Source organism: Glycine max, chromosome 7 (genome assembly GCF_000004515.6).
Source record: "Glycine max cultivar Williams 82 chromosome 7, Glycine_max_v4.0, whole genome shotgun sequence".
NCBI classification, from domain to species: domain Eukaryota; kingdom Viridiplantae; phylum Streptophyta; class Magnoliopsida; order Fabales; family Fabaceae; genus Glycine; species Glycine max.
In genome coordinates this window covers 29,812,914-29,839,007 of record NC_038243.2, presented here as the reverse complement: position 1 = coordinate 29,839,007, position 26,094 = coordinate 29,812,914, and the positions used below count along the sequence as shown (strand labels likewise).

The 26,094-nt window shown below is 34.1% G+C and overlaps 2 protein-coding genes across 7 annotated transcripts; one reads left to right on the top strand and one right to left on the bottom strand.

Annotated features, from left to right (window-relative positions):
* Window positions 1-12,686: 12,686 nt before the first annotated feature.
* LOC100804937 (two-component response regulator ORR21) lies at window positions 12,687-19,058 on the bottom strand. 2 transcript variants are annotated; one of them, XM_006583663.3, is made up of 6 exons: window positions 18,643-19,058; window positions 17,050-17,202; window positions 16,582-16,968; window positions 16,326-16,402; window positions 14,026-15,203; window positions 12,687-13,228 (listed from the first exon to the last, which is right to left on the bottom strand). In XM_006583663.3, exons 1-5 carry the CDS (start codon window positions 18,752-18,754, stop codon window positions 14,031-14,033), a joined length of 1,902 nt encoding a protein of 633 aa, XP_006583726.1. In that variant the 5' UTR covers window positions 18,755-19,058; the 3' UTR covers window positions 12,687-13,228; window positions 14,026-14,030. The 2 variants fall into 2 exon arrangements, with proteins under 2 accessions (XP_006583726.1, XP_003528343.1); XM_003528295.4 differs by having other exon boundaries at window positions 14,031-15,203.
* A 1,928-nt stretch (window positions 19,059-20,986) lies between these two features.
* LOC100804407 (uncharacterized) lies at window positions 20,987-24,661 on the top strand. 5 transcript variants are annotated; one of them, XR_415225.4, is made up of 3 exons: window positions 20,987-21,396; window positions 23,281-23,444; window positions 23,989-24,640. XR_415225.4 is itself a non-coding variant. In XM_006583662.4 (2 exons), exons 1-2 carry the CDS (start codon window positions 21,086-21,088, stop codon window positions 21,572-21,574), a joined length of 330 nt encoding a protein of 109 aa, XP_006583725.1. In that variant the 5' UTR covers window positions 20,994-21,085; the 3' UTR covers window positions 21,575-21,832. The 5 variants fall into 5 exon arrangements, 1 of the variants encoding a protein (XP_006583725.1); XR_005892216.1 differs by having other exon boundaries at window positions 20,994-21,396; window positions 21,556-23,444; window positions 23,989-24,661; XR_415226.4 differs by having other exon boundaries at window positions 20,994-21,396; window positions 23,341-23,444; window positions 23,989-24,491.
* The last annotated feature ends 1,433 nt before the right edge of the window (window positions 24,662-26,094 follow it).

The following is a 26,094-nucleotide window of genomic DNA, read 5'->3' as shown; positions in this document are numbered from 1 at the left end:
TTAAATATTAACTAATCTATTGGAGATTACCCAAACATTTTGATCATACAATTTGGTGCAAAAAGATTTCTACCTAGATCTACCAATTACATGCAGATTATCACTACTATGCAATTGATTGAGTATTAGAATGGATGATTCCAAATAAACATTAAAGGAAGAGAATTAATTAACATAAAAATAATGAGAGATTCCATTAAATAAGGAAAGAAGTACATTTGGGCAATTACATCATAACCCCCAAACTAGGGGACTAACCACCCATGATCAGAGAAAACTAACAATCTTATAAAGAGTAAACAAAGACATACCAATAGGCAGGAACGATGATCATAATCTTTCCTAATGGTGTTGTCCATGCTCTTCTGCTCTCAAAAGACCTCAAGGTTCTCTCAAATTCGTAAAGACAAGAATAAAATTGAATATTAAACTCCTTCTAAAAGAGAGAGGTTTCATTCATTATTTATAATATTCTATGGAGGTTCGCATTCTATCCTTCCTTAATTAAAGAATATTATCAATTAGTATTTAAATGTGTCAGGTGATCCTTACAATCTTTAAGTGACATGTGATGCAGGCAGACCACAGACATACAAAATTACCGCATGCGTATGAAATTAACGCGACCATAGAAAATTGCTGCACGCGTACAAAGTTACCACAATTGTACAAAATTATCACACACGTACAAAATTATTGTAGTTGTACGAAATTATCATGACCATGGCGTCTACCCTGACTTATCTTCCTTCACTGGAAGTGACGTCTACCCAGACTTATCTTCCTTCACCGGAAGTGGCATCTACCCAGACTTATCTTCCTTCACCGGAAGTGGCGTCTACCCTGACTTATCTTCCTTCACCGGAAGTGGCGTCATCCAAAAACTCTACAGCCTGTATCAAGTGATCCGCCCCGTAAGATTCACATCATCTGGTATCAGAGCTTCGGCTCTTGATACAGGTTCTATCTTATCCTATTATTTTTCTTTGTAATTTGTCCTGGTTCGTGTTTTGTCCTTGTTCTGTTATTTGTTTTTCTTGTTTGCGTCTTGTTGCGTTCTTGTTTGTGTCTTTGTTTCGTTCTTGTTCTTGTCACGTTTGTGTTCTTGTTGTTGTTCTTGTTTCTAGTGTCTTTCAGACTTTGTGTCAAAAAAAAATAGTTGTTTCAGTTCTGTTTCAAGTAAAAAAAAAAGTTGCAGAAATTTTGAAAAAAAAAAAGAGAAGAAAAGAAGAAAGAGAAAAAAGAGAAAGTGGGTGTTTGATCTTTGAACACGAAATTGAGGCAGTTAGAGGTTTTTTTTTTTGGCAGAAAATCGTGTACCAAATCCCCTTATCTAGATTCTCCTCTGATTTCTGAGCGTTTTGATATATAGTGGGCCTCAAACGGACAACCGTAGCAAAAGTTATGAGCATTTGAAGTTTACTTGTCATATCTGTTATCTTATCTGCTATCATATCTGTTATCTTATTTGTTATCATATCTGTTATCCAAATTAAATCTAATTTGTTATTCAAATCTGATCTATTATCCAAATCAAATCAAATCAATTTTTTTTTATCCAAATCTAATCTGTTATCCAAATCAAATCCAATCTGTTATCCAAATCAAGTCCAAGTTGTTATCCCAAATCAAATCTGTTACTCTGATAATTATATTGTCTTTCCTTTTATTTTATATTACCTTGTGTGTCTAATTCGATCCATCCAGGAACTTAAGAGGGAGTGAGTGGTAAAAGGCAAGAGTGAAAACATCACACAAAAGCCTATATTGAGAGCATCAAACACGAGTGAACTACCATTAAAGAGAGAAACACGTGAGTAGAGTGTGGTGAGGTCCTGAATTTTTTTTAATTTACTGCAAAATTCTTTGTTCCTTAATCATGGCAAGAGCTGTTGACAATGGTGGTGTATATCATCAACTGGATGAATCTCAACGCTTATTTCTGGACGCGTGGACTACACAAATGCAACGTTTGTTGAACCGTAACAAAGAAAAGCCCTACAGACGAATAGCCAAATCTTCCTCATTTACTCTTAAACCTCTATCCCCTAGAGAAGTGTGTGATGACCAAATCAGAATGGGAGAAAAGAGAGAACAAGAGAAAGAAAATAGTGAGGCACCACAAAGGAATATGAAAAAGAAGAGTGATACACCCGAGGAAAAGAGTGATACACATAAGAGAGAGAGTGATACACATGAGAGAAAATTTAATTATTTTGCAGAGGCGAGTGAAGTGAGGAAAGTGTTACCTGCTCATGAACCACTCAATCTACAGTATTGCAAAGACAGAAAAATTTCTACTGATAATTCTAATGAGTTTACTATTTCTATTTCTCCTAGTGTTCAACCATTATTGCAGGAATTTAAAAATGTCTTTCCTAAGGAGATTCCTCATGGACTACCACCTTCAAGAGGAATAGAACATCAAGTTGATCTCCTCCCCGGAGCTTCATTGCCTTACAGGCCAACTTACAAAAGCAATCCCCAAGAGACTCAACGTAAGGATGCACATGCCAAAGTTGAGTATGTGAAAAGATTGTATGACCAAGTGAAGGTGCAAATTGCAAAGAAGAATGAAAGCTATGTCAAGCAAGCCCACAAGAAAAGGAAGGAAGTGGTACTTGAACACGGTGATGATCCTGAACATTTGAGGACAAATGTTTTCCAAGAAGGAGGGAATGATGAGAATCATGAAACTGGCCAAATACAGGCTAAAGGCCCAAGTGGAGAAGAACGAAGGCCCAAGTGGAGAAGGACAAAGCCCCCGAGTGGAGAAGGATGAAGGCCCAGAGGCAGAGACACTATCAAGACTATTAATTGTTGCTGAAGGCCCAAGTTAAATATATTTTTTAGTTATAATTTTTATTTATTGTAATTTTGGCCCAAACTATTTAGAAGGCCCATGTCTATTTTTATCTTTTAGTTCAGATACACTATAAGTATTGGTTTTTGTTTTGAATAAAAAAAACTTTTGGCATTTGATAAAATTTGGGTGAGAGTTTCTCTCTGGGTTCCTTGTTGAACCAATTATCAGACTTATCAAGGTAATCCTTGTGGCGTCTACCCTGACTTATCTTCCTTCACTGGAAGTGGCGTCTACCCAGACTTATCTTCCTTCACCGGAAGTGGCATCTACCCAGACTTATCTTCCTTCACCGGAAGTGGCGTCTACCCTGACTTATCTTCCTTCACCGGAAGTGGCGTCATCCAAAAACTCTACAGCCTGTATCAAGTGATCCGCCCCGTAAGATTCACATCACCATGGTCTTCTGATTAACTTCAAAAATTCATGATATTTAGCTTTTTTTAACATGAAACCTCTTAACCACCTGTCTTTCACAAACTTATACTAAACTATGAGTTTTTCTAAATAAAATATATCAAAATGCATGAATATGACATGAAAACTCACATTAAAATACAGTTAAATCTAGGTTTATCAGTACATGATACCAATGACTAGCATTTCTCCAACTGAAGTTTTTATTTTGAATTCATCCTTTTGGGGACATGGATTCATTATTGGCTTGGAGGGGGTGTGGCTAGAAGGTAACCTCCAAGTTACATTAGTTAATTATAATCTCCTTGTGACTTGGAGGGTAAGAGAAGATTATGGGTGGAGTTGAAGCAGTGAGAGCATCATCTAGCTATTCTAGAATATGTGTCATGGGTGATTTTAATAGTATAAGAGCTAGTAGTGAACAAGGAGCTAATAGGGGGTCTCAGGGGGGAGAGAAGTGGTGGAATTTAATCAATTCATTGAAGACATGTAAGTAATGGATATTCCTTTGGTGGGTAAGAGTTTTACTTGGTATAGACCAAATGGCAAAGCAAAGAGTAAAATTGTTAGAATCATGGTATCGAGAGAGTGGTTGTTACATTGGCAAGGTAGTTCTCGATGTGTAAAATAGGAACATCTCAGATCATTGCCCTATCCTTAAAAAGAATAGCATTGTTAATTGGGGGCCTAAACCTTTTAGGGTCCTCAAGTTTTGGTTTCAAGATAGAAATTTTTACCAAGTGGTCAAGGAGGCTTGGGAAGGTTGCAAGGTGGAGGGATGGGGTGCGTTTGTTGTAAAAGAAAAATTAAAGTGTGTTAAAAGGGTGCTTAAAAATGGAATTTGGAGGTGTTTGGGCATTTTCAAAAAAGGAAACAACAACTTGAAAGAGAATTCAATGAGTTAGATATTATTTAGGACAATGGGGGATTAGGGGAAGATGACATCAAGAGAAGGTTACAACTTCAAGAAGACTTTTGGAGGTGTGCCAAGTATAATGAATCATTGCTACACCAAAAGTCTAGGGATACATGGATAAAAGAAAGGGATTGCAACACATAACTTTTCCACTCAACTATTAATTGGAGGAAAAATGCATTGAAAGGTGTACATAAGGATGAGATTTGGGTTGAGGATCCTATGGTGATAAAAAAAATGAGGTGAAGGAATTTTTTGAAAATAGATTCAAGGAAGAGAGTTGGAATAGACCTAAGCTTGATGGTGTGGGGTTCCAACAAATATCTAGAGAAGCTAATATCATGCTTACTTTGAAATTCAAAGAAAAAAAGGTGAAAAATACAATTTAGGATTGTGGTAATACTAAGAGTCTTGGCTCGGATGGATTCAGTTTTCTTTTTTCTTAAGGAATTTTGGGAGTTGATAAAGGGAGACTTATTGAAGTAGTTAAAGCAATTCCATGCACATGGGGTGTTACCTAGAGATATAAATTCCTCCTTTATTTTTTGGATTGCTAAATGTAAAAATCCTCAAAGCTTGGGAGAATCTAGACCTATTTCTATAGTAGGATGTTTGTATAAAATTTTGGCACAAGTGTTAGCCAATAGAATGAGAAGGGCTTTAGGTGATGTAATTGATAATAGACAATGTGTTGTCTTTGGTGGGAGACAATTATTGCTTATTGTATTGGTGGCCTTTGAAAAAAGAAGTGTGAGGTAGTGGATGAAGCTAGGATAAAAAAGAAGTGTCTCTGGTTCAAGGTAGACTTTGAAAAGGAGTATGATTATTTTTCTTGGAGATTCCATTTTCATATGTTGCATAGATTGGGATTTGATGAGACATGGATAAAGTGGATGTATGGTTACCTTAACTCTAGTTGGGCTTTGGTGCTAGTCGAGTCTGAAGCTTGAATTTAAGTGCTAAAAGGGTCTTAGACAATGGTATCCGCTAGCTCCATTTCTTTTTCTAGTGGTTGCGGAGGGGTTAAGTGGCTTGATGAGACAAACAAAGCAAAGGAATTTTTTTTGGGATATAAGGTGGGAGCCAAAGAGTGAGGTAGGTTTGCTACAATATGTTGATGACACCATTTTTGTCGGGGAAGTTAACACCAAAAATGTCTTCACTATCAAGGTCATGTTAAGGATATTTAAATTTGCTTTTGGGTTGAAAGTGAGTTTTTTCCAAGAGTAGATTTGGGGCTATGGGGTGGCAAGTGATGTAGTGGAAAGATATGGAGATTTGTTGAATTGTAGATTGCTTACTATTCCTTTTATCTACCTTGGCATTCCTATTGGGGCAAATCCTAGAAAGGAACATATGTGGCAACCTATCATCCAAAAATTCAACAAAAAAGTTGGCTTTTTGGAAGCATAAATAAAAGCTTGATAGATTTGGTATTATATTCCTTACCTTTTTTTTCTTTAAGATACCTAAAGTGGAGCTAAAAAGGCTTGTGAGGATACAAAGGATTTTTGGTTTGGAGGGAGTGAGCAAAATAAGAGAGTGGCTTAGGTGAAGTGGGAGAATATTTGCTCTAGCAAGGAAATGGGAGGCTTAGGAGTGAAAAATATTTACTGTTTAATAAGTTGCTTTTAGGAAAATGGAGGTGGAATTTGTTCTACAATGGGGATGGTTTGAGGTCAAGTTCTTGACTCCAAATATGAGGGTTAGAGAGGTCTCATGAGGGAAGGGGAGCGTAGAGGGGAGTCATCTTGGTGGAGAGATCTTAAGAGAGTGTGTGGGAGAAACAATGGGGAGAGATGGTTTGATAAGTGGATTGAATGAAAAGTTGGAAAGGGTGACTGTGTGAGCTTTTGGCATGATGATTGGTTGGAGGGACAAAACTTAGCATCTAGGTTCCTTAAGCTTTTTTTCTTTCAAAACAAAAGGACGAAACCATAGGTAATATGGGTGTTTGGAGGGATGAGACTTGGTGTTGGAATGTGACATGGTGGAGACCTTGCTTTGAGTGGGAAAGGGACTTAATTCAGCAACTATAATCACTTTTGGATGGCATACATGTACATAAGAATTTGGATGACTGTTGGCAGTGGAAGGAATGCTCTTCAGGTGTTTTCTAATCCAAGTCAACATACAATTTCATCAAATATGGTGGTGGGATTTAACATAGAAGTGATATCTTCTCCCATTTATGGTGCATCAAGATTTCGCTTGAGGCATATTTTCTCATTTGAAAGATCTTGCGAAATCGCCAACTAGAGACAACCTTAGTAGGAGAAATATCATTAATCAAAATGATTCTTTTTTTGCCCATTTTCTAATTCTAAAGTGTAGTCGTTCCAACACCTTTTTTCATCATGTGAAGTGGCACTCTCCTCTGGAAACAAGTTTACTCGTGTACCTTCGCTACTGTTTTACTGAATTCTATGGTGGCTCATTTTTTGAAACATTCTGGTATTACTAGTGCTAAACTTTGTGTTGATTAGTGGGATATTTTTTGGTGTGCAATGCTTTTTGGAGTTTGAAAATAGAGGAATGCTTGCATCCTTGATAATGAAATGCTTATTATAAGCAAATTGTTGGATGATATTACTTTCGTGGCTTGGTCGTGGCTCTCCAATGGTCAAAAAGGTTTTAGATTCTCTTTCGTTTAGTGGGCTAGCAACCCATTTGTGCGTCTGGCTGGTTGAGATTAGTGATCTTCTAATTTGAGTCACAAAGTAAGCTCGAGTGATTACACGATTCTTTGTTTTTAAAATCGGACCGGTCACTAAATCGGTAAAAATACTGACTCAAGGTTTAATAATTCAATGGTTCAATCATAGTTGAACCGTGATTGAACCGATTTCAAGTTCAATAAACCAATATTTTTAAAAGAATTTAATATAATACACTAAGTTATATTTTACCAAAAAATAAAGTGTCATAACAAGTCATAACATATAACAAAACTACAAAATCAAATTCAATACATCATAACATTTAAGTTCAACATTGCCAAATAAAATCTATTGGCAACTACAACTCTAACAAAAAAACAACTGCAAGTAAAAGTAATTGATATAATTTTCAATCATAATAATCATTGAGAATGATTCCATCACTCTCAGACATGGTTGGAATAACATTAGCATCTGTATTGGGGGCACTAAACCACCCGAAGATGTTCCTTTTGCCAGAGAAGGTGCGAGACTCAGAAGCAGATTAAGCAACCCAGAAACACATACAGAAGCAACTACACTAGTCACATTGATCAACTTAAAACGAAAACCGAAAAATGAGAGAGAACATCACAAAATCGAAGAAGAGAATCAGAGAAGAAGTGAACTTGAAGCAAGGAATGAGAGGAGAGATTATGAACTCGACTTTGCCCCCTACTTCGCTATGGAGAAAACCAATTCACCGGAGATGGAAACCAGTTCACTGGAAAAGGTGCGCGAGGTCCTCGGAGAAGGTGCCTCCATGACAACCAAGAAGTGTGAGACTTGTGAGAGATTAAGAGTTTCTATCTTTCCCCTTTCTAAATGGGTCAAACAGTGAGAAAGAAAAAAAAAAACAGGGTAAAATGATATATCATTTTGACCGCTTAAAAAAAACATTTTTTAAAAGGAATTGGTCAGCCGCTCAAACCGTCGGTTTCCTGATTTTTCACCAGTTCCACCGGTTAGTCACCATTTTGATGCCAGAATGGTTATAAGGGGCTTCCGGACCGAACAGGTGACCGGTTGAACTAGCCCATCCCCTATTTTTATTAATAATATGATATGATTGACAAATAACTTTAAGTCCTTAAGTATGTAATAATGAATTTGATCTTAAGTTTATATATATATATATAAAATATTTATTGTTATAAAGTAAAAAAAGATAGTGTTTTTATATATAATTAAGTTATCTCGGGATAGATTGGTAATAGAAGAAGAAATATAATGGATCAAAATGTAATGGATTCAGAATAGAATGAATTAAAAATATCATTTCATTGCTCCGGTAATTTATAATAGAATGAGACAAATATTTTATTCTATCATTGGAAAAAAGTAGAATAAATTATAACTTTTCAACTCTCACGTTACCCTTGCTTTAAGGTGACTATTTTATAATGTTTGACAACTGACGCCATAGTCATGAAGAAATCGAATTGCTCATAAAATAAGATCAAATTTTTTAAATGACCCACCAAACACGAAAAAGAAGCATTGAAAAACAAGAATCAAGAAAGAAACACACATACCTTCGACAAGAGAGCTAGCATGCAAAGAGGTAAGGGGTGAAAAAAAAAAAAAGAACGCTTGACCATGGGTTATTGGATTAACAAGGTAGAAGAAGATTATATAGAAAATAGAAGAGGAAACAGAATATTTATAGAAGATAGAAGAGGTAGAAAAAGATAGAAAAATATTTTATAGGAGATAAATTATAAGAGAGAAAGAAGATTTAATAGAAGATAGAAGAGAAAGAAGATGATGAAGGATGCTAGATGAAGAATAAGATCACTTGTCTCACACGTTATATCTCACTTTTTGCTCCTCCAATTAAAAGTCGTCACGACAATTAAAAAAGACATGTAAGATTTGAAATTTTCTCCTCACTTCTTCAATACATGTTGACATCACATGCTCTCTTGTAACATCTTATTTTTCATAAAATAAATTAAAAATTATTTTATTTAAAATACATACAATTTTAAGAAAATAATGAGTTTTTTGTAATTAAACAAATAAAGAGAAATATTTTTATTAATTAAAATAATAGTTTTAAGGTAAATAAAATAGATATATGTCCTTAAAAAATGTTTTATTTATTCATTTGATAGAAAGTAAAATAGAGTTTTTTTATAAAATGAAAAAATAGAGTAAATAATAAGCCCTGAGTACCCTTAGTTATAAATAGAGACATGTTAGGTTAGTTTCATAATGACGATACGTCTCTAAGCTTCCTCTTAATCCCAATTTCTTTTTTTTCCTTCTTCCTATCCCAAAACCCTCTCTTTTTCTCATACACCCAAGTCTGTTTCAATAAAACGATGATCCCAGACTCGTTAGCCGTTGGATCATTGTAAAATTTAAACACCAAGTTAAGAACATATTTTCTCACATATCCACCGTTGGGATTTTCGAAATAATGCTTTTTAGTTAGGGGAATGTACCTCAAAAGTAGCTCTTTGTTTTTCCTGCATACACCCAAACCTATCCTAGTAAAACTACGATCCTGAACTCATTAACCGTTGGATCATTGTGAAATTTGGACACCAAGTTCAAAATGAATTTCCACATATCTCCATTGTTGGGATTTATAAAGTAATGGCTGTGGAGGAAGAAATTCTCATCGCACGTAGACAGTGAACTAGAGGCTCCAATCCCTCCTCCTTCTCTCTAACGTTTGGAAACTCTAACAAATCAAACATAAGAAAAGTTTGAGGAATCTTAGGGAACCTCTAGAGACACCGCTATCACTATCAGACTACACACGTGAGCCCGCTTAGAGGTAAGAGATGAGTTTATCGCAATTGGGATTAGAATGAACATGTGTAAGGATCCCTAGGTGATTAAATTTGGGTTTATTTTGGGATGTTTATTGTAGTGTAATTCATTGTGTATGATTATAATTACGAGATTGTAATATTGAGATCATGAAATTGTGATTAAACTTGTGTGTAACACACAGGATTTTGGTTGGCAATCAAAGGGAGAGGACCACTTTAGGTCGTGATTTCCTTTCTTTTTGTGTTTACTTGGTGATAATTTTGTATTGTTCAGATGTTGTCTGGTCCAAAGACCTTTCTGCATATTTCTTATGTTTTCTTCCGATCCTTGATCAGGAATTTTTTTTCTTTTGTGTTCTTGCTTTCTCCCACTCGTGTGGTTAACACTTGATGTGACAATACTTGTGTTGTGAGTTGTGAATTATACAATAACTCGACTAGCGTTTACCTTGAGAAAAGTGTTTATGCATAGTGTTAAAGGGAAAGTGTAGGATTCTTAGTTAGGAACCTAAAATGTTAAATTATAACGCAATGTGTTAAACGTGTTTGAAACACGAGTGTGGGGTCGTGGGTATTGTATAATTCATGAGCAGTGTCTGTGTGTAAAAATTATTTTAGGGGTTGGACCTGAATCAGGAAGGTGAGACCTTAATAGATTCTTTGGAGTCTAGGCCTTGGGATAAAGACACTCACTTTGAGTGTTTCTTTAAGCTTATATTGATCCCATATGGTTGGAACATTCTCGCAAAACAAAGTGACTTTGACTGGTCACATTATGATTTTACTTAGTGAGAGTAACCTAACATACCCATTGTATGATATGTCTTGTTATGTACTCCTAAGTGCTCCAATGTGATTTTTCACTGATATGGTACGACATTGCATATAGGCTTGAATCTTAGTATAGTTGTTGCATAACACCTCCTAATTGTTTATTATGAAATTGATTAGTGTTATTACGTCTTGACCAGAGTGTGTGATTCATTTGTAATGTGATTGATGATTGAAAAATGAATTTTAAATGATAAAGTGGTAAAAGAACGTGAATTGTATTAAGTTGAGCTATGTTATAAATACTTCTATAATTTATTTTGATATTGTCTTTGTTTATTTGTATTTTTTTTAAATGTAATAACTCACTCCCCTATGTGCTATTTGTGTTTGAATGTGATGATCTCGAACCTTGTGTTCGTGAGAGCAGATGACTAGGTGAATGATTTTAAAGAACCTCATGCTAAAAAAACGTTGAGACACAATGTTCTGATAGAATGTGACACTTGAGATGGATTTTTATTTTAATTGAATAATGTTGTTTTATTTTATTTTATCTCATCGATTTAACAAAAATTCTTTTGTAAACTTTGACAGTCTTATTCTGAGTCGAATATACTTTTAATAAGTTTTATTTAGTAATACTGAAGTGAATGCGAATTTTTTATCCATATAAAATTGTTTATGTGTATTTTATATGTTTTATTTATTTATATGTATATCGAACTAAAGGGTGATCAATCCTTCCCTCAAAAACCACTGCGTCGAGGGGAGAAATCAGAGTCTACCATTGATGTCACCGTGCACAGTCATTGAAACCTCATGCGCCGCCCCAACGTCACTTCATGCACCTCACGTACACAATGCTTCCTCTAACAATGTTGTACTTATCAATGTGGAGCTCGAATCAGTTGTTGGCTCGTCCATTTTTAAACGGTGCTTCAATCTTCAAATGCAAATTAGCGAAATTATAGCACGAACCAAAAGCTTCTTCTTTTTGCCGATTTGTCTTTCATGGAGTGTTTTTTGCTGCAATTTTGCAATGTCGTGGCCAAACAGAGAAAAGTTGGGCGCCGGAGAAATTAAGGAGACACGTGGTTTTAGTATGTGAAAGAAGTGAGGAGAACGTTTCGAAAATTTTAACTGGCGTGGCCAGTTTTAATCAGAGGGATAAGAAGTGAGCCACTATGTGTGAGACATGTAATGCAATTCAATTGGAGGGGTGGCATTAAGGGTGTAAGAGTAATTGCACAATTAACTCCATTAAGGTTATATACTTATATTGACCAATATCCATTTTTTTATAAAAAAAATATTGGTTAAAAAACCTATTTCTTCAAGTCACTAAGAATGGTTCACGGTGGACCACATACAAACTTCTCCACGCTAGAAATCGCCTACTATCTTTTTTTATGGGACATTTTATGTGATAAAATAGTAAGTGAAGTTTGGTTTGATTTATCACAACATCAAAATAAATTTTCCATTAGAGCATCTACGGTGAGAGTTGACGATTTCATTAACGGAAGGGACTATCATATTTTGTATATTCACTACAATAAACATCCTTCACATTCCTTTATCTTCAATGATTGTCTATTATAGTTCTAAAAAACATGTTAAACATTACATATAAAAAAAATAACATTTTTGAGATGACTTTTTTAATTAAGGTTATCATATTGTATTTATCTTATAATAGTCTCGTTTTGCCTTTCTTTGTTGAGTTCCGTATGATGAGAAATTATCCTTAATTTGTTAGTGTTAAATTATTAATTGATTGTAAAATCAGAGATGTTACATATGACACTTGGACATACATTGAATATATCCAGAATATATTATTTACATATCATTTTTTTCAATAAAATATAACACAGTTTGTGTACTATTATGGTGACATACGATTATACGACACAATTTGGGCATCAAATGGGGTTATTTTTCTCAAATACAATGCCATTTTCTAAGTAACCGCTGCTGGCCATGTTCCCCCTGATAAGAGACAACAAACAACAATGTTGTGCACCGGTGAAAGTGGCAGCATGCAGCGGTGACTAAGGGAAAAAATGAAAATACTCTGACCACCAATTTAATGAATGGAAAATACAATGGAACTTTCTCAGGGTAACAAATATGGTTAAACACTAAAACATTGTAATTGTCCCTAAATATTAAGAGTCTCATGTAAGCAGTTAATACTAAATACAAAGGTAAGAAGATCATTAGTATGATTAGACACCATACAACTTACACAATTTTCATAATGTATAGTTACCAAGTATTTAACATTACAAACAAAGAATCCCTAGATAAAATTTTGATGGCAATAAGTCATCAATTCAAACAGTTGAAGTTAGCAGAATGTTTTATTTCCCTACAAACTAGTTGATAGATTATAGAACATTCCAAGAAACATAAGCAAACGAATCCTTTATACAGAGTCAGTCTTTCCTTGAGCACTACAATGCACCAACTAATTGGTGAGGTCTTTCCACAATCGTACGCATTGTTTCCTCTTCAGTTTTTTAGAAGTAACACAGCAAGTTTTCATGGGGCTCTATACGCAACAGGTCTTGTAGAGCCCAATGAAGACAACAACTAACTACAATTACTGTCTAAAAAAATGAAGCGAGGAAGCAATCTGTACCTTTATGGAAAGGCATTCCCATCGATTCTTTGGTGCATTGTAGATCCCAATGAAGACTGACTCTAAACGATTACTACTACTGACTCCGTACCTGTATAGAAAGGCCTTCTCAACAAATATTTCAACCTGTTGAAAACAAGATTCAGGCATTCACAACCAACTTAAATATAATAAGGACAAATATAAATTAAAATATACGAACTTATAGCAGGGAATTGTGGAATCTAGGCATACCAAAGACCAATGTAAGCACAATAATCAGAAGTGCATGGGAGGAGGAGAAAAGGAGCAAGCCCATTCAACTTTTTCTTTTTTATTCCTCTATTAAGTTTTATCAAAATGCAGACGAATAAGATAAACAAGGAACATCAAAAGATGAAAGAAAGAAAGAGAAATTATAATAATGAACTTGTGTGAGCCCAAAGAATGATAGTTGTTACAATATCTTCAACTCCTAACCTTTTTGAGGAACACATCCCAGTTGGTATTTAATTATTAGCATATTTTGGAAGAAAAATAAGTATGGTACTTGCCAAATATTGCCAAACATCCTCCTCATGGTTTTAATAAACTTCCAACTCATTATATTCTGCAGTAGTTATTTATTATATCTATGTATGAAAAATATCAAAGACAAAAAAATACAGATAAAATACTATTTGACACGAATGCTAATTTAGAAGTTTAGATTATTACAGAGTAGACAACTTGTGCAGAAGAACAACACATACAATGGTTGGAAAATAGCTAAATAACTCTTCAATTTTTATCATAGAAGAAATTTATTAACAGTTAAGATAGATATGATCTTCATTATACTTACAATAAGCCCCAATAATACATAATGTTCATATCACTAACCATGTAGTTAAACTAATATTCACAATCTTATAAAACATAACACTCAAAGAAATAGCCATCACCTTACCTATTCAGCGAACACACTTGAATGATCACGAGATGGATATCTTTCTATGATAGGGTGGCTCACTTTTGGAATATTTGGCTCCTCCTTCTGTCTGTTGCCACTGATATCTACATTAACTTTCATTTGGGTAAAATCACTTACAGATGACTCAATTTCATTTTCTACAAACCTACTTGGAATGCAGCTATCTTTGCCAACAAACCCAAGATTCCTAAAGCATACTTGATCAAGTAAATCACCCGATTTAAAACCATAGGGATCTTTTCTGTCAGTCATGGGCAAAAGGCTAGGCAAAGGTCTTGCAGCACCAAATGTTAAAGTGGAGTTTTGAAGCTGTTGTATATTGCCATTGCTGGAGCTTGTTGAACAAGAAGAGGGTGTCGTATACCCATAGAGAACACCTCGAGCTTTTGTGTCCCCACCAGGAAATTGAGATGCACTAAATGAATTATTTGATTTTTGTGGCAATAGACTATAATCAATAATGGCATTCCAGGCAAAACTGCAATCCTGATTGACAGAAGCAGGACTATTTATTGCCTGGAAAGTTTCAGAGGATTGAGAGGGAACCACCAGGCAAGATGGTTGAACATTGATTGAACAACTTCGATCATGTATCAATGACTGCTGCTGCAGCTGTTGCTGTTGCTTTTGCTGTTGCTGCTGTTGTTTTTGCTGGGGCTGCTGCCTTTGTTGGTGCTCTAATATCAGCATGTTGTTATTCTGAATACCCACCCTTTCAACACTATTATTGGGTCTCACTAAACCAATTGTATTATTAGATGACAGCCATGCACCATATCCTGATGACGTATCATTTACAGTCAAGATAGATGGAGAGAAATTCTTGCCAATGTTCGAAGGACACTTTACAAGAGGCTGACCATATGCCACAGCATGTCCAGCATGGGAATGTTTTAGCCCCTGTATTGATGCTTGCAGTAGGGTAGTTTGGTCCACTGTAGACATTATGTTATTTGTCGGGTGACCTAAGAGCTCAGCATGAATGGCTGCAAGTGTTTCAGGGGGAACATGGCCAGCAGCAGCCAAAGCTTGTACGTCAAATCTTCCATTAGTTCCCAGATTGGATTCTATAGGCCCAGGAACTGTGTTTAGCATCCCATTCTGTTGCTGTGCCACTCCAGTTAATCGCTTCAAATAAAGTCTAAATTTCTGCAAATTAATATTACAATTCACAATTGCAATATAAATAGGTACAAAAGATAAGTCCATTTATCTACATCTATTGCCTTAGTTAGAAAAAAGATAAAATATTTACATATTAACCGACAATGTTACTCACCCAATTATGGAATTATTTTCTAGTTAGTAAATGATGACTGTGGTCTTAAACTCTTAATTCTGAAACCAGTAAACTTACATAGAATGAAATCTATCACTGAAAAAAGGCTACTATTCATTTCTACTTATATTAGGCCTATTGATCCTATCAGCTAATTACATGTCCTTCTAAAAAGTAGAAGGGAAAAAAACTGCATATCTGCAAAATTCTTGCTATCACTTCTACCCATGTCATTCTTTGTCTCCCTCACCTTTCTCATTCATCAATACTCTCATTCTTCCATTTCATGGACTCAAGTAAAACCAACTATTTTTTATCAAGCAATCTTTTGTGCTGCATATAATCGACATCAAGATTCTCATCTCAGCTTAAATCATTTTTCAATATGCCATTTCTTCCTTACCCAACATTTCATATTCACAAAAGTAAGACTAAGACAGACAGCACTGTTGAACCTCCTTGGCATCAACTTTAAGTTGTCTTAAATAAAAAAACAAACTAAAACCTCATTTATGACAGGTAACCTCATCAACTTCTCTTCCTAAATTGGAACAGCAAAAAACTAAATTAAATTTGAGCTTGGGATGCCTCTGTGCCTTGTATATATTGAAGCTACACTTACACTTGCTAACTCATCAATGTTAAGAAAGACTAATCAGGCACATAGAGTATTAAGCAGTTGTACTTCAAGTTTATAGGAGATACCAGACTGCTCAGAAGGTACACTTGGAACAAACAAAATACACCATATGAAATTGACATCAAGAAAGAAAAATAATACGATGGCATTTAATCCAAATATAAAGTAACTCGAAGGCCGAGGCATGTGTAAACAAATGGGATATATTGCATAATATAAGAATTAAAAAAAGAACATAAATACAGTGTAACTGATGAGATAAGCTGTGTATCCAATTATTTTAAATTAGTATGTAAACAATTCTGAGGGAAAATGGTAAAGTATCACTCCACATTTTGAACTAAAAACAAACCTGCAAATGACTTGCAACATTTTCTCTTGTCAAACCAGGGACATTCATCAATTCAAGTATTCTCTTTGGCACAGCCTCTGAAATACAAGAATAAGAAAAACATGTAAGCTAAATTGCAAAACGCTTAAATACTCAAAAGGAAAGGATTATACTAGTAAGGTTATGTATGCTTTATGCTTCTTGTAATCCAATGAAGTCTAGTTACTGAATGAAAAAATAAAAGCAATAGAAAGAAAATATTGTAGGAGATTCATACTGTCAAGCCCAAGTTGATTCACTGCACTGACAAATTGTTGATGCAGTTCCACAGACCACACTACACGGGGCTTCTTAGATGCAGCTGGATCATCACTCTCTAATTCAATATCTTCTTCTTTTAAACTGCTCCTCTTTTTTGGTGCTTTAACTACTGCTGCGTCAGCAACAGAAGTATATTCAGCATCATCATTCCCCCGTTTATTTTGATCACTATCTTCCATGCTGCCAGAATTATCCTGTTCTTTGCTGTCATTCCAGAATTTCCTAACAACATGCTGCCATATATTCCTTAGTTCTTCCTCACGTACAGGCTTAATCAAATAATCACAAGCCCCATGTCTGATTCCCTTCATGACAGCACTTGTAGTACTATCACCAGACATCACTGCACCATGCAGAACATATATCAAAAGTTAAGCATTATTAACACACTTGTAATTCTAGGGACAACAGAAACAACACTTACTAATTACAGGAAGGTCCATTTCCAGCCCAACATGTTCAAGGAGTTTATAGCCATCCATGTCTGGCATATGAACATCACTCAGCACCACATCAAAACAACCTTTCCTCTCCCGCAGAAGATTCAAAGCCACAGTAGCCTCAGTGCATGTGGTAACTGGAAGATATAAACATAATAAGAATTAAGAAGAAAAACACTGTTTAAATTCAGACGAGTTGCATATCAAAAGCAACCCATGTCATACACTTACTAGATCTACAACATCTATTGAAATCATTTCCAAATTTTCACAACATCATTTTTAATAGAAATTTGTGGTCATAGTGAATAGACTGCAAACATAAATATTCTCCATTAGATTCAAATACAACTTTGTTCAGCTCCTTAAAATATGCAAAAAACCAAACCCTTTTCACATTCATTACACATAGCCGAACACACTTAATAAGAACACCAAAAATTCAAAGAAAATATCACAAATCCTATCTGCCAGTTTGTTTACAATTATCTTCATCAGAGTCTCAAACTGTGAGGGATTGGCAGAAAGGCAAAATTGCCGTTATATAACAACAGGTCGAGCTTTATAGAAACAAGAAAGGGGAAGAATAAAAGGCACAAACCCTTTTGCTATAACAACTGTGATAGCAAGAATATCGTGCAAATCTTCCTAGGACATCCTTCTTTCCTTAGGTACAAATCAGTTAAACGATTAGAAATGAAATACATAACACTCTATAACAGCAGAATATTTAAAAGGCTAACTTTGCACGACAAACTATTTTGCATTGTACAAATCAAAGTCAAGCTACGCAAATCTCAAAAGCCTGATGCATGTTCACTCATGACTCATGACTCATGAGTCTAAGATAACCAAAATTGTCATCGTTTAAGTGGCAATGTGGCATTAAGCACAGTTTCCCTAAAACAAAGTCAAAGTATCCGTTCCTATATTTAATAAGTGGACTTTTTAATAAATTTAATAAATAGATTTTTTATTTTCTGATGTTTATATTTTAATTTTCAAAAAATTTCTGTCATTAATTTTTTTTAACTCGGGTAGTTAAAAAAATTTAATGACAAAAAAAATTAAAATATAAATTTTAGGACTAAAAGATTCATTCATAATTAAACCAAAACGTAAAAAGCTCGTAACCCTTAAGGGGAAAGTGGTTGGGAACAGATTTTCCAGAAAGAACGGATTATGTTTTCGAAAGTCGTACCCCAGTGAACTAGAAAAAAAAAAAAAGAAAGATTATTTTTTCAAAGTGACTTTCAGATTCGAGTTGAGAAAAAAAAAAACAAAAAAAAAACAGAACACTAATTTTTGAATATACCACCAATTTCATACTCGAATTATTTATCTCTTTCCTAATCCCAAGTACATTTCTTAAAGTAATGAAGCTATTTAAATAATCCTGAAAGCAGTGAACAATCATCAGAGACCAATTTCAAGAGTTTTTTTAATATTTAAAAACTACTCAGCATGATTTCTACTGCTTCTAAGACCTTTTTTTTTTTCTTTTCACTTGAGGGACCAGTTAGAAGAGAAAGTAATGCTTTAAGCTCAGAATGGAAGTTCCGTGAAAAGCAACTAACCACGGTAACGGCAGCGAATAGACATTTGCTCGATAATCTTCAACGTGGTGGCGTCGTCGTCGACCACCAGAACCCGGAGACCCACCGGAAACTCCGCCGCAGCAGGAGCCATGGCCGCCACCGAAAGCAACGCAACGACGTCGTTTTCGCGAGAATTCAGAGTCGGAGAAGCGCAACACAATGTCGGAGAGTGAGCATAGCCGAGGAATCGAAACGCGCAGTACAAAACACAAACACAACCCTAGAGGAAGAGGAAAGTGACCCCGAAGATGGTTTTGGTTTTTGAGTTTTTAAACGCTGTGGATCGAGGAGAAGAAGTGAGGGAGGGAGTTTGAGGTTTGAGTGATGGAGAAGCAAGATTTGGAGGGACTGAAGAAAAAATGGAAAGGTGCGAATGGGAAAATTTCAGGGGACGAAAAATGATAATGGTTGGAAAGATATTTAATAAATAGATCACGCCAAATTAAATGATTAAATACATTATTAATTATTTTTGAGGAAAAATATATTATTAATATTAAATACTATATTCTTCTTTTTCTTTTAATTATTATCAATGGTTTGATGCTTTATTCTTTAAATTGAGGTTTTAGGTTTGATAATTAACTTAAACATAAAATTACAATTAAAGATATATTTTTATCCTAAAATAAATGAATCTGATAGAAAGAAATTAATTGAATGTTAAATAAAAAGTCAAAAATATCTCTTGATTATAAAAAAAAATATTATTGTCTTTAAAAATTTTGGTAACCTATGTCTTTAAAACATTAATTAAAAAATTAAATAAAATATCTATTATGAAAATTATATAAAAATGTAAAAAAAGTCACACAACAACATAATTTTACACCTTTTAATGAAAATATTTACTATTTTAATTCTTTAAATATCCCAAATACATTAGTTAGCATTTACTTTTATATAATTAAAATTAACCTTGAGACACTTACCGACGTCACTTTATTTATATCGTACTAGTAGTTTTATTAGTACACAACAAATTTCAAGTGCAGTTAGGTCTCTCTCGATAAGTGTCTTGTCTCATGATGTATATAGGTTAACAAATTGTTACACGAGAGCCAATTTTTTTTTTTCTCTCACTTTATATACAACCAAATAACCTAAAAAATTATTTCATTTTCTAATTTCTGTTCTTTTTCTTTATTTCCTTTCACCTTCTTACTTGTACCTTTCATTCATAAACCAAACAAAGCATTAAAGAATTTCAATTCGACCAAATTAATTGGTTTGTTAGGATTCTGTACTGATGATATTAATTTTTCCTATACGATATTTTCCACAATTTGTCACGTGCCATTAACTATTAAGTAGCAAAATTAATTTGATAAATTTATGGAAAAACCAATTTAATCTAACAGAGAGACACTTTAATTCACCAAAGTAAACAATTTTAAACTTAAATACTAAACTGAAACAAAAAAATTAAATGAGAAAAAAATAATTTTAGCTTTTTTAATATTTTTAATATTATTGATGTTTTGGTATACTTTTAGAATTTGAATTTATTGTCAAACGCTATCATTTTTTTACTGTATACGTTTTTATACTTTAAATTTGGTAATGTTAGAATTAGAATTAAGAAAGAAAAGAGTGTTAGGTTTGAGAATACTACGTACATGTCTAAAAATGATTAATTCGAGGGCCAAAGTTAAAGTTGAGATAAGAGTTTAACCTTTATATGTAGTTTCTTTTAGAAAATTTTTTATTAAAACTCAGTTACTCTTTCATTTAAGGTCTTCCTTGATTATAGATAAAAAGAAAGTCCTCCTTTGATTAAATTTATTGGGTTTACTTTCCTCTATAGTCTCATACATATACTTATTTTTATTTTCGTCTCTCTGATATGTTGCGTCAATTCTTAATATCGTTTTGTTCAAACTTGTTTATAAATTGAAAATACAATTTTTTATTTTATAATTCAAATAATTTACTTAAAAAAACCATATCATTTATAAAAAAAAATGAGAGCAAATTCCAAGTTTTTCCATCCATGAAAATAATTAAGATTATCTTTAATTGCAGATTAACACAATTTATATTGTCAATGCATGAAAATAATAATAAAAAAGCTTGCTATGTTAGTAAATTAAAAGAATCATTTACATAACCTCCAATTTCCCAAATAATAATAAAAAAACCTCCAATCTTCCATTATGCCCTTCCCCAAAGTATCCAATCCACACATGTCACAACATGCGTACAAGGTCCCATCAACTCAACCTTGTCTTGTTTCATATAGGAGTGTTCTCAAATTAGCTTGTTTCTGAACCCAAAAAGGTAATTTCTCAAGCTTATCTTCACGACATCTCCAAGTCCTTTTGGTTGTTAGAGCAAACAAGGTAATTTGACAAATACAACATACTATGCAAGTATGCACCATACCACACATCCCATGAAAAGTGTGGCCAAATCATGAACAATGATGCCATCACCTATGCTGCTGCCTGTACCATTACCATCTTCTTTGATGAATAACATTTCCACTCACAATTCAATCTTGTGTTGTGACTTTAAAGATGTGAATTTGAGCAACCAAAGAGGTACAAGCCTTTTGTGTTCAGCAAGGAGGCAAATTAGATACCAAGATGGGGATGATGCAGATAGTGATGAAGAGTATGGGCACAATGAGCAGATTTCTAAGTTGGAGTCTTATAGTCAATCAGCAAAAGGAGAAGTACTCGTTGTGCATGCACTTGTGGACCAGGAGAAGTTGATGTGCTTATCTTCAAGGTAAGTTTGCTTGACACATTATATGATAATAATAATTGATTTAATTAGAGTCTTGGTTGGTCCCCAATGTGCAAATAATTGTTTTGCCGATTGTTAATTTGTTGAATTATTCTATAGAAAGATGTTTCCTAAGAAAAATTTGGTTGCAACACATCTCAGGGGTTCTCATCATGCTTGAGCTACAGTACTTCTCCTGACCCAACAAGATGCATTCTTCCAGCCAGGGCAGTGATAGTGTCCATAGATAGAATCAAAGGACCTTTTAACCCTGCCAATATAGTGTATCTGCAAAAGGGTGTAACATGGGAAAAATTTAAGACAAATGTTTTCTCTAATTAAAGAGCATGCTATTTTGTTCTCAATTTATTTTTCAAACAAAAAAATGATAAAACTTGTTTGTTATTGTTTTTATTTTTATTTTTATTTTCATTATAAAAAGGTCACTCTTTTAACTTGTTTCTTTTTTGGAATAAAAAAGTTATCTTCTTTATTTTCAATGTAAATATTTGAAAACAAAAACTAAAACAAAAAAGATATTTTTATGATAAAAAAAATTCTGAAATCGGTCATATCTTTAATTTTTCATCATCTTGTGGCTTTATTCTCATATTGGTTCCTCAATGCTGTTAGGATTTTACTCGTTTTTTTTTTCATTTTTCATTTTGTGGGTTATGATTGAACACCTAAAGCTTTTTCATTCAACAACATCGTGAACTTGACCTAAGTTTGCGGAAAATTTTACAATGAACTAGTTTGTTTAAATTTATTTTTAAAATAAGTATTTTTTTAAAAAATTAAAATAAACAATTTCATGATTTCTTGATATATTTGTCTAAATTATTTTTACTTAAAATATTTTTAATTTTATTTTTTAAGAAACAATCGGCTTATTATAAAAGGGATTATATAAAAAAAAACAAATTCTCATACATTTTGTGTGATTGTGTCCATTGAATGGTCTTAAAATTTCCACGTGCTATAGTGGGATTTTGTTATTTACTTCAATCTCTTTTATGCTTTGAAAAAACCTTAAAGCAAATTCTTTATTTTTCTATGAAATTGAGAAAAATATTATCAATTAATTTATATAATTTAATTATATTCTTCTTGTAAAAAAGTTATAATTCATACTCGACTTGAATATGTTTAAGGTTTCTTAAATGACTGAATTTTGTTATAGATCCCTAATAAATTTTTCGTTATTTTGAATCTTTGATATATCAATACTTTTATTTTAAGTTTTTGTGATAAGATAAGTGATTAAAAGACTTCATCACAACCGTTGGTTGATGATGTTAGGAAGATCAGACAACATGTAATCATTTAATTAATGGCGGACTCAACAATTTTAATATTATCGAAAACTCAAAATAAGTAAAAATTTATTAGGGATCTAAAACAAAATATGATCATTAATCATAAACCTTAAACATATTTAACCCTTTATACTCCCACTACTTTTTTTTTACGACGCACATTCTAAGATGGTTCTAAGGACCCGTCTTAGAATGTGACGCAATGACATTTGTGTAATTAAGGGAAATATAACTATGATATTTTTACACAACTGTCCTTGTTGGTAGGATGCGATGACACTTTTGTAAATTGAAGACTTTATCAAAGATGATTTATAGAAGAAAATCATCGTCATTTGCGCATTTAATTTAAGAAAATCACAAAAAATCAATTAGTTGTCATTTAATTTTCTATTTGTTTTTTGTTTGCTGTAGAATATTAATTTTGTGTTTCTTAATTTGCCGTGTTAGAGTGGCAAATGAACTTGCAAGTTGAATTGGAAGAGGAAGCTCACAAGTTGCAAAGTTCTTTATAGTTATGACAATGCTTACATCATTTATAATTTGGTTTATCTTATTTCCCTCAAAGGCACTTATTGATGAAGCTCTCCCTCCGTGACTCTGATCACTGTCATGTGCTGTCATTTAGATCGTGTCCGTGCCGCTCCAGCTTCGTACCCTGACCGTATATACCTCACTAACGTCGTGCCCTGACTAAGATCGTACCCTGATTGTGTCACCCCACCGTTGAAGGTTTGTGTCCCCCTTTTCATTTTTGCCTTTAACTTTCTACCTTCATGGAATGTGCACAGGCGCTAACTATTAGTATGGCCTGTTTGTTGTAAGTAGTAAACTTGGTTAATGCGTGCAACCTGGTACTAGCCTAAAGTCTTGTATGGTCCACCTTGTTTGTCTCTGAAAGGAAATTGGGAAGTGAGTTCAAGACCAATATATTTATTACATGATTTTGTATTTTGATACTTGGCAGCTAGGTAAATCATTGGTAGTTTTTTACCACTTTGAAAGTTTTCAACGTTCATATAGTTGTAGAAACTTCATTTGTCTATGCTATAAATAGGACTCTATTTTTATTGATAGAGGGAATCACATGAAAGGATACGCATACTGTTAGTCGATGAATACGACTAACTTTTGTTTATAAAACCTGTGTAAATTGTATCAAACTCCTCCAATATGGTTATTTTGTAGTGTTGTAATTACTTTTTGTTAAAGATAGGTAATAAATACTTAGTACTTCTATTTTGTGTATTTAATAATCATTTCCTCTCAATTTCAGGTTAATTAGGCAAGTTTGTGAAGTGCTGATTTTCATCTGCTCGCTAAGCCAATCTGCTTGCTTAGCGAGCCATCCACTCAGTGCACCATTCCCTTGGCTGAGCATGAGGAAGAATCTGGAAGAAGGATGAGCTGTGCATGTTCGCTGAGCGAGGTCCCATCCCGCTAAGCGCACCACTTGAGTCCATCCACTGAGCGAGAAGACGCGCGCTAAGCCGAAATTCACTAATGCGCGCTAAGCGATCTAGAGTTGCGCTAAGCGTGCAAGCACCATCAAGGCCACCTATTTAAGCTTGAAATCAGAAATAGGAGGGGGGTTTGGCCATTTTCTTGAAGAGCTTCTGCATGTGAGAGATTCTAGAGAGAGAAGGGTCAGAGTCCAAAGAGTTTTGAGAGATTTTGCTATGCAAAGACCTGTAGAGAATCGAGCTTGAAGAGGAAGTCGTCCTGAGAGCTTGAGATGAGTTTGTGAGTGATTGTGAGGTTCTAGAGGTGGAGGAGACATCCTCACCGCTTGTATTTCTTCAATCCTTCATTTTTATCTTCTCTTTGTTGTAAAGGAAGCTTCCCAGTTATGGAGAGCTAAATCCTCTGTTGGTTCTTCCTTGTAGGTACTTGATGTAAATACATGTATATCTATTTAATGATGTTTTGTGTGTTCACTGTGTTATCAGTATTTCATTCTAGCATGTTTTTTCCTTGATCACGTAGATGCATGTGTTGTTAGGATCATTCAACAATGGAAATTGGTTTGAATCTCTAGTGTTGTTTTCTCTTGAGGATTAAGCATAGCTCTCTTTGAGGTTTTGTTATTAATATTAGATTCTAATCAGTTTTTCCCCTTCACCAATTATTCTGTATTTGTTGCTGATATTAATCCATGCATGCTTAATGCTTGATTAATTGTCTCTGTGCTTAATTAACGTTCATGCTTAATGGACATGTGAGAGGAATTAATTAGTGTTTGTGTTGCTTAATCACATAATGACAGCCTTGTGTTAATTTTCACTTAGTAAATTAATTTCGGGTTGGATTAAGTGGTTGAACTGATTAGGGATAAATTCTCGTAACCTAGGATAAGAGACTTGCTTTTGAATCAAAAGGAAACAACATGTTTTAGTTCTGTTATTTTTTTTTAATTCAAGTTTGCTTGCTGTTTAAATTACAAAAACAAACAACCCCCCCCCCCCCCCATTTCGTTACTATTTTATCATTATATGTTATAAACGTTTGTTTGATCATTGCTCATTGGGAGACGACCTAGGATCACTTTCTAGATACTGTATTTTAATGTTTATTAGATTCGGGTATGGTCCCGATCAAATTTGGCGTCGCTGTCGGGGATCGAACCGGGTCACCCACGTGACAGGCGGGAATACTTACCACTATACTACATTTTACCCCCTTTTTACCCCTGCAGATTGTTCTTTGTTTATGTTTTGTGTACAACATTGCATGTTTCTCTTTGAATTCTAGGTTATGTACAGGTAATGGGTAATTGTTTTTGAAATAAGAGGATTTTCTTGGCATTTTGTGAATTGAAATCCTTGGTTTTCTCTACATGTCAAGTTAGTTTTGAAAGGTTGAATTGAAAGTGATAGATTTACCCTTGGTGAGATTTTGAGCCATCATCATCTATTTTATTCGGTGTGTTTTGCCCATTGATTTCTTGCACAATAGCCTTGGCTTGACTCTTGTTGATACTTCTTGGTTCACATGCAAGTTGGGAGATGATTTAGGCATTTTGTTCTTATAAGCCTCTCACCAAATGAGCCTACCTTGAATTAATTCCTTTGATAGCCCCTTTGAGCCTATGTTTCCCTTTCTTTGTTTTGAAGCTCATTACAAGTCTTAAGTGAAAAACCATGATCTCACCCTACCCTTAAGGAATTTTGGAGCTTTGGAATTGTTTTGGAAATAAGTGTGGGGGTGGGGGGGGGGGGGGGGTATGTTTCATTGGATGATATGTTTTTTTTTGCCATGCTTGATGATGTATTTTTGCCATGCTTGATGTATATACATATATTGCCTAATTGTTGTTTTATTTTTCAAATATTCAAAATGCTTTCAAATGCTAATGAAAAAGAAAGAAAAATAAAAAAAGAAT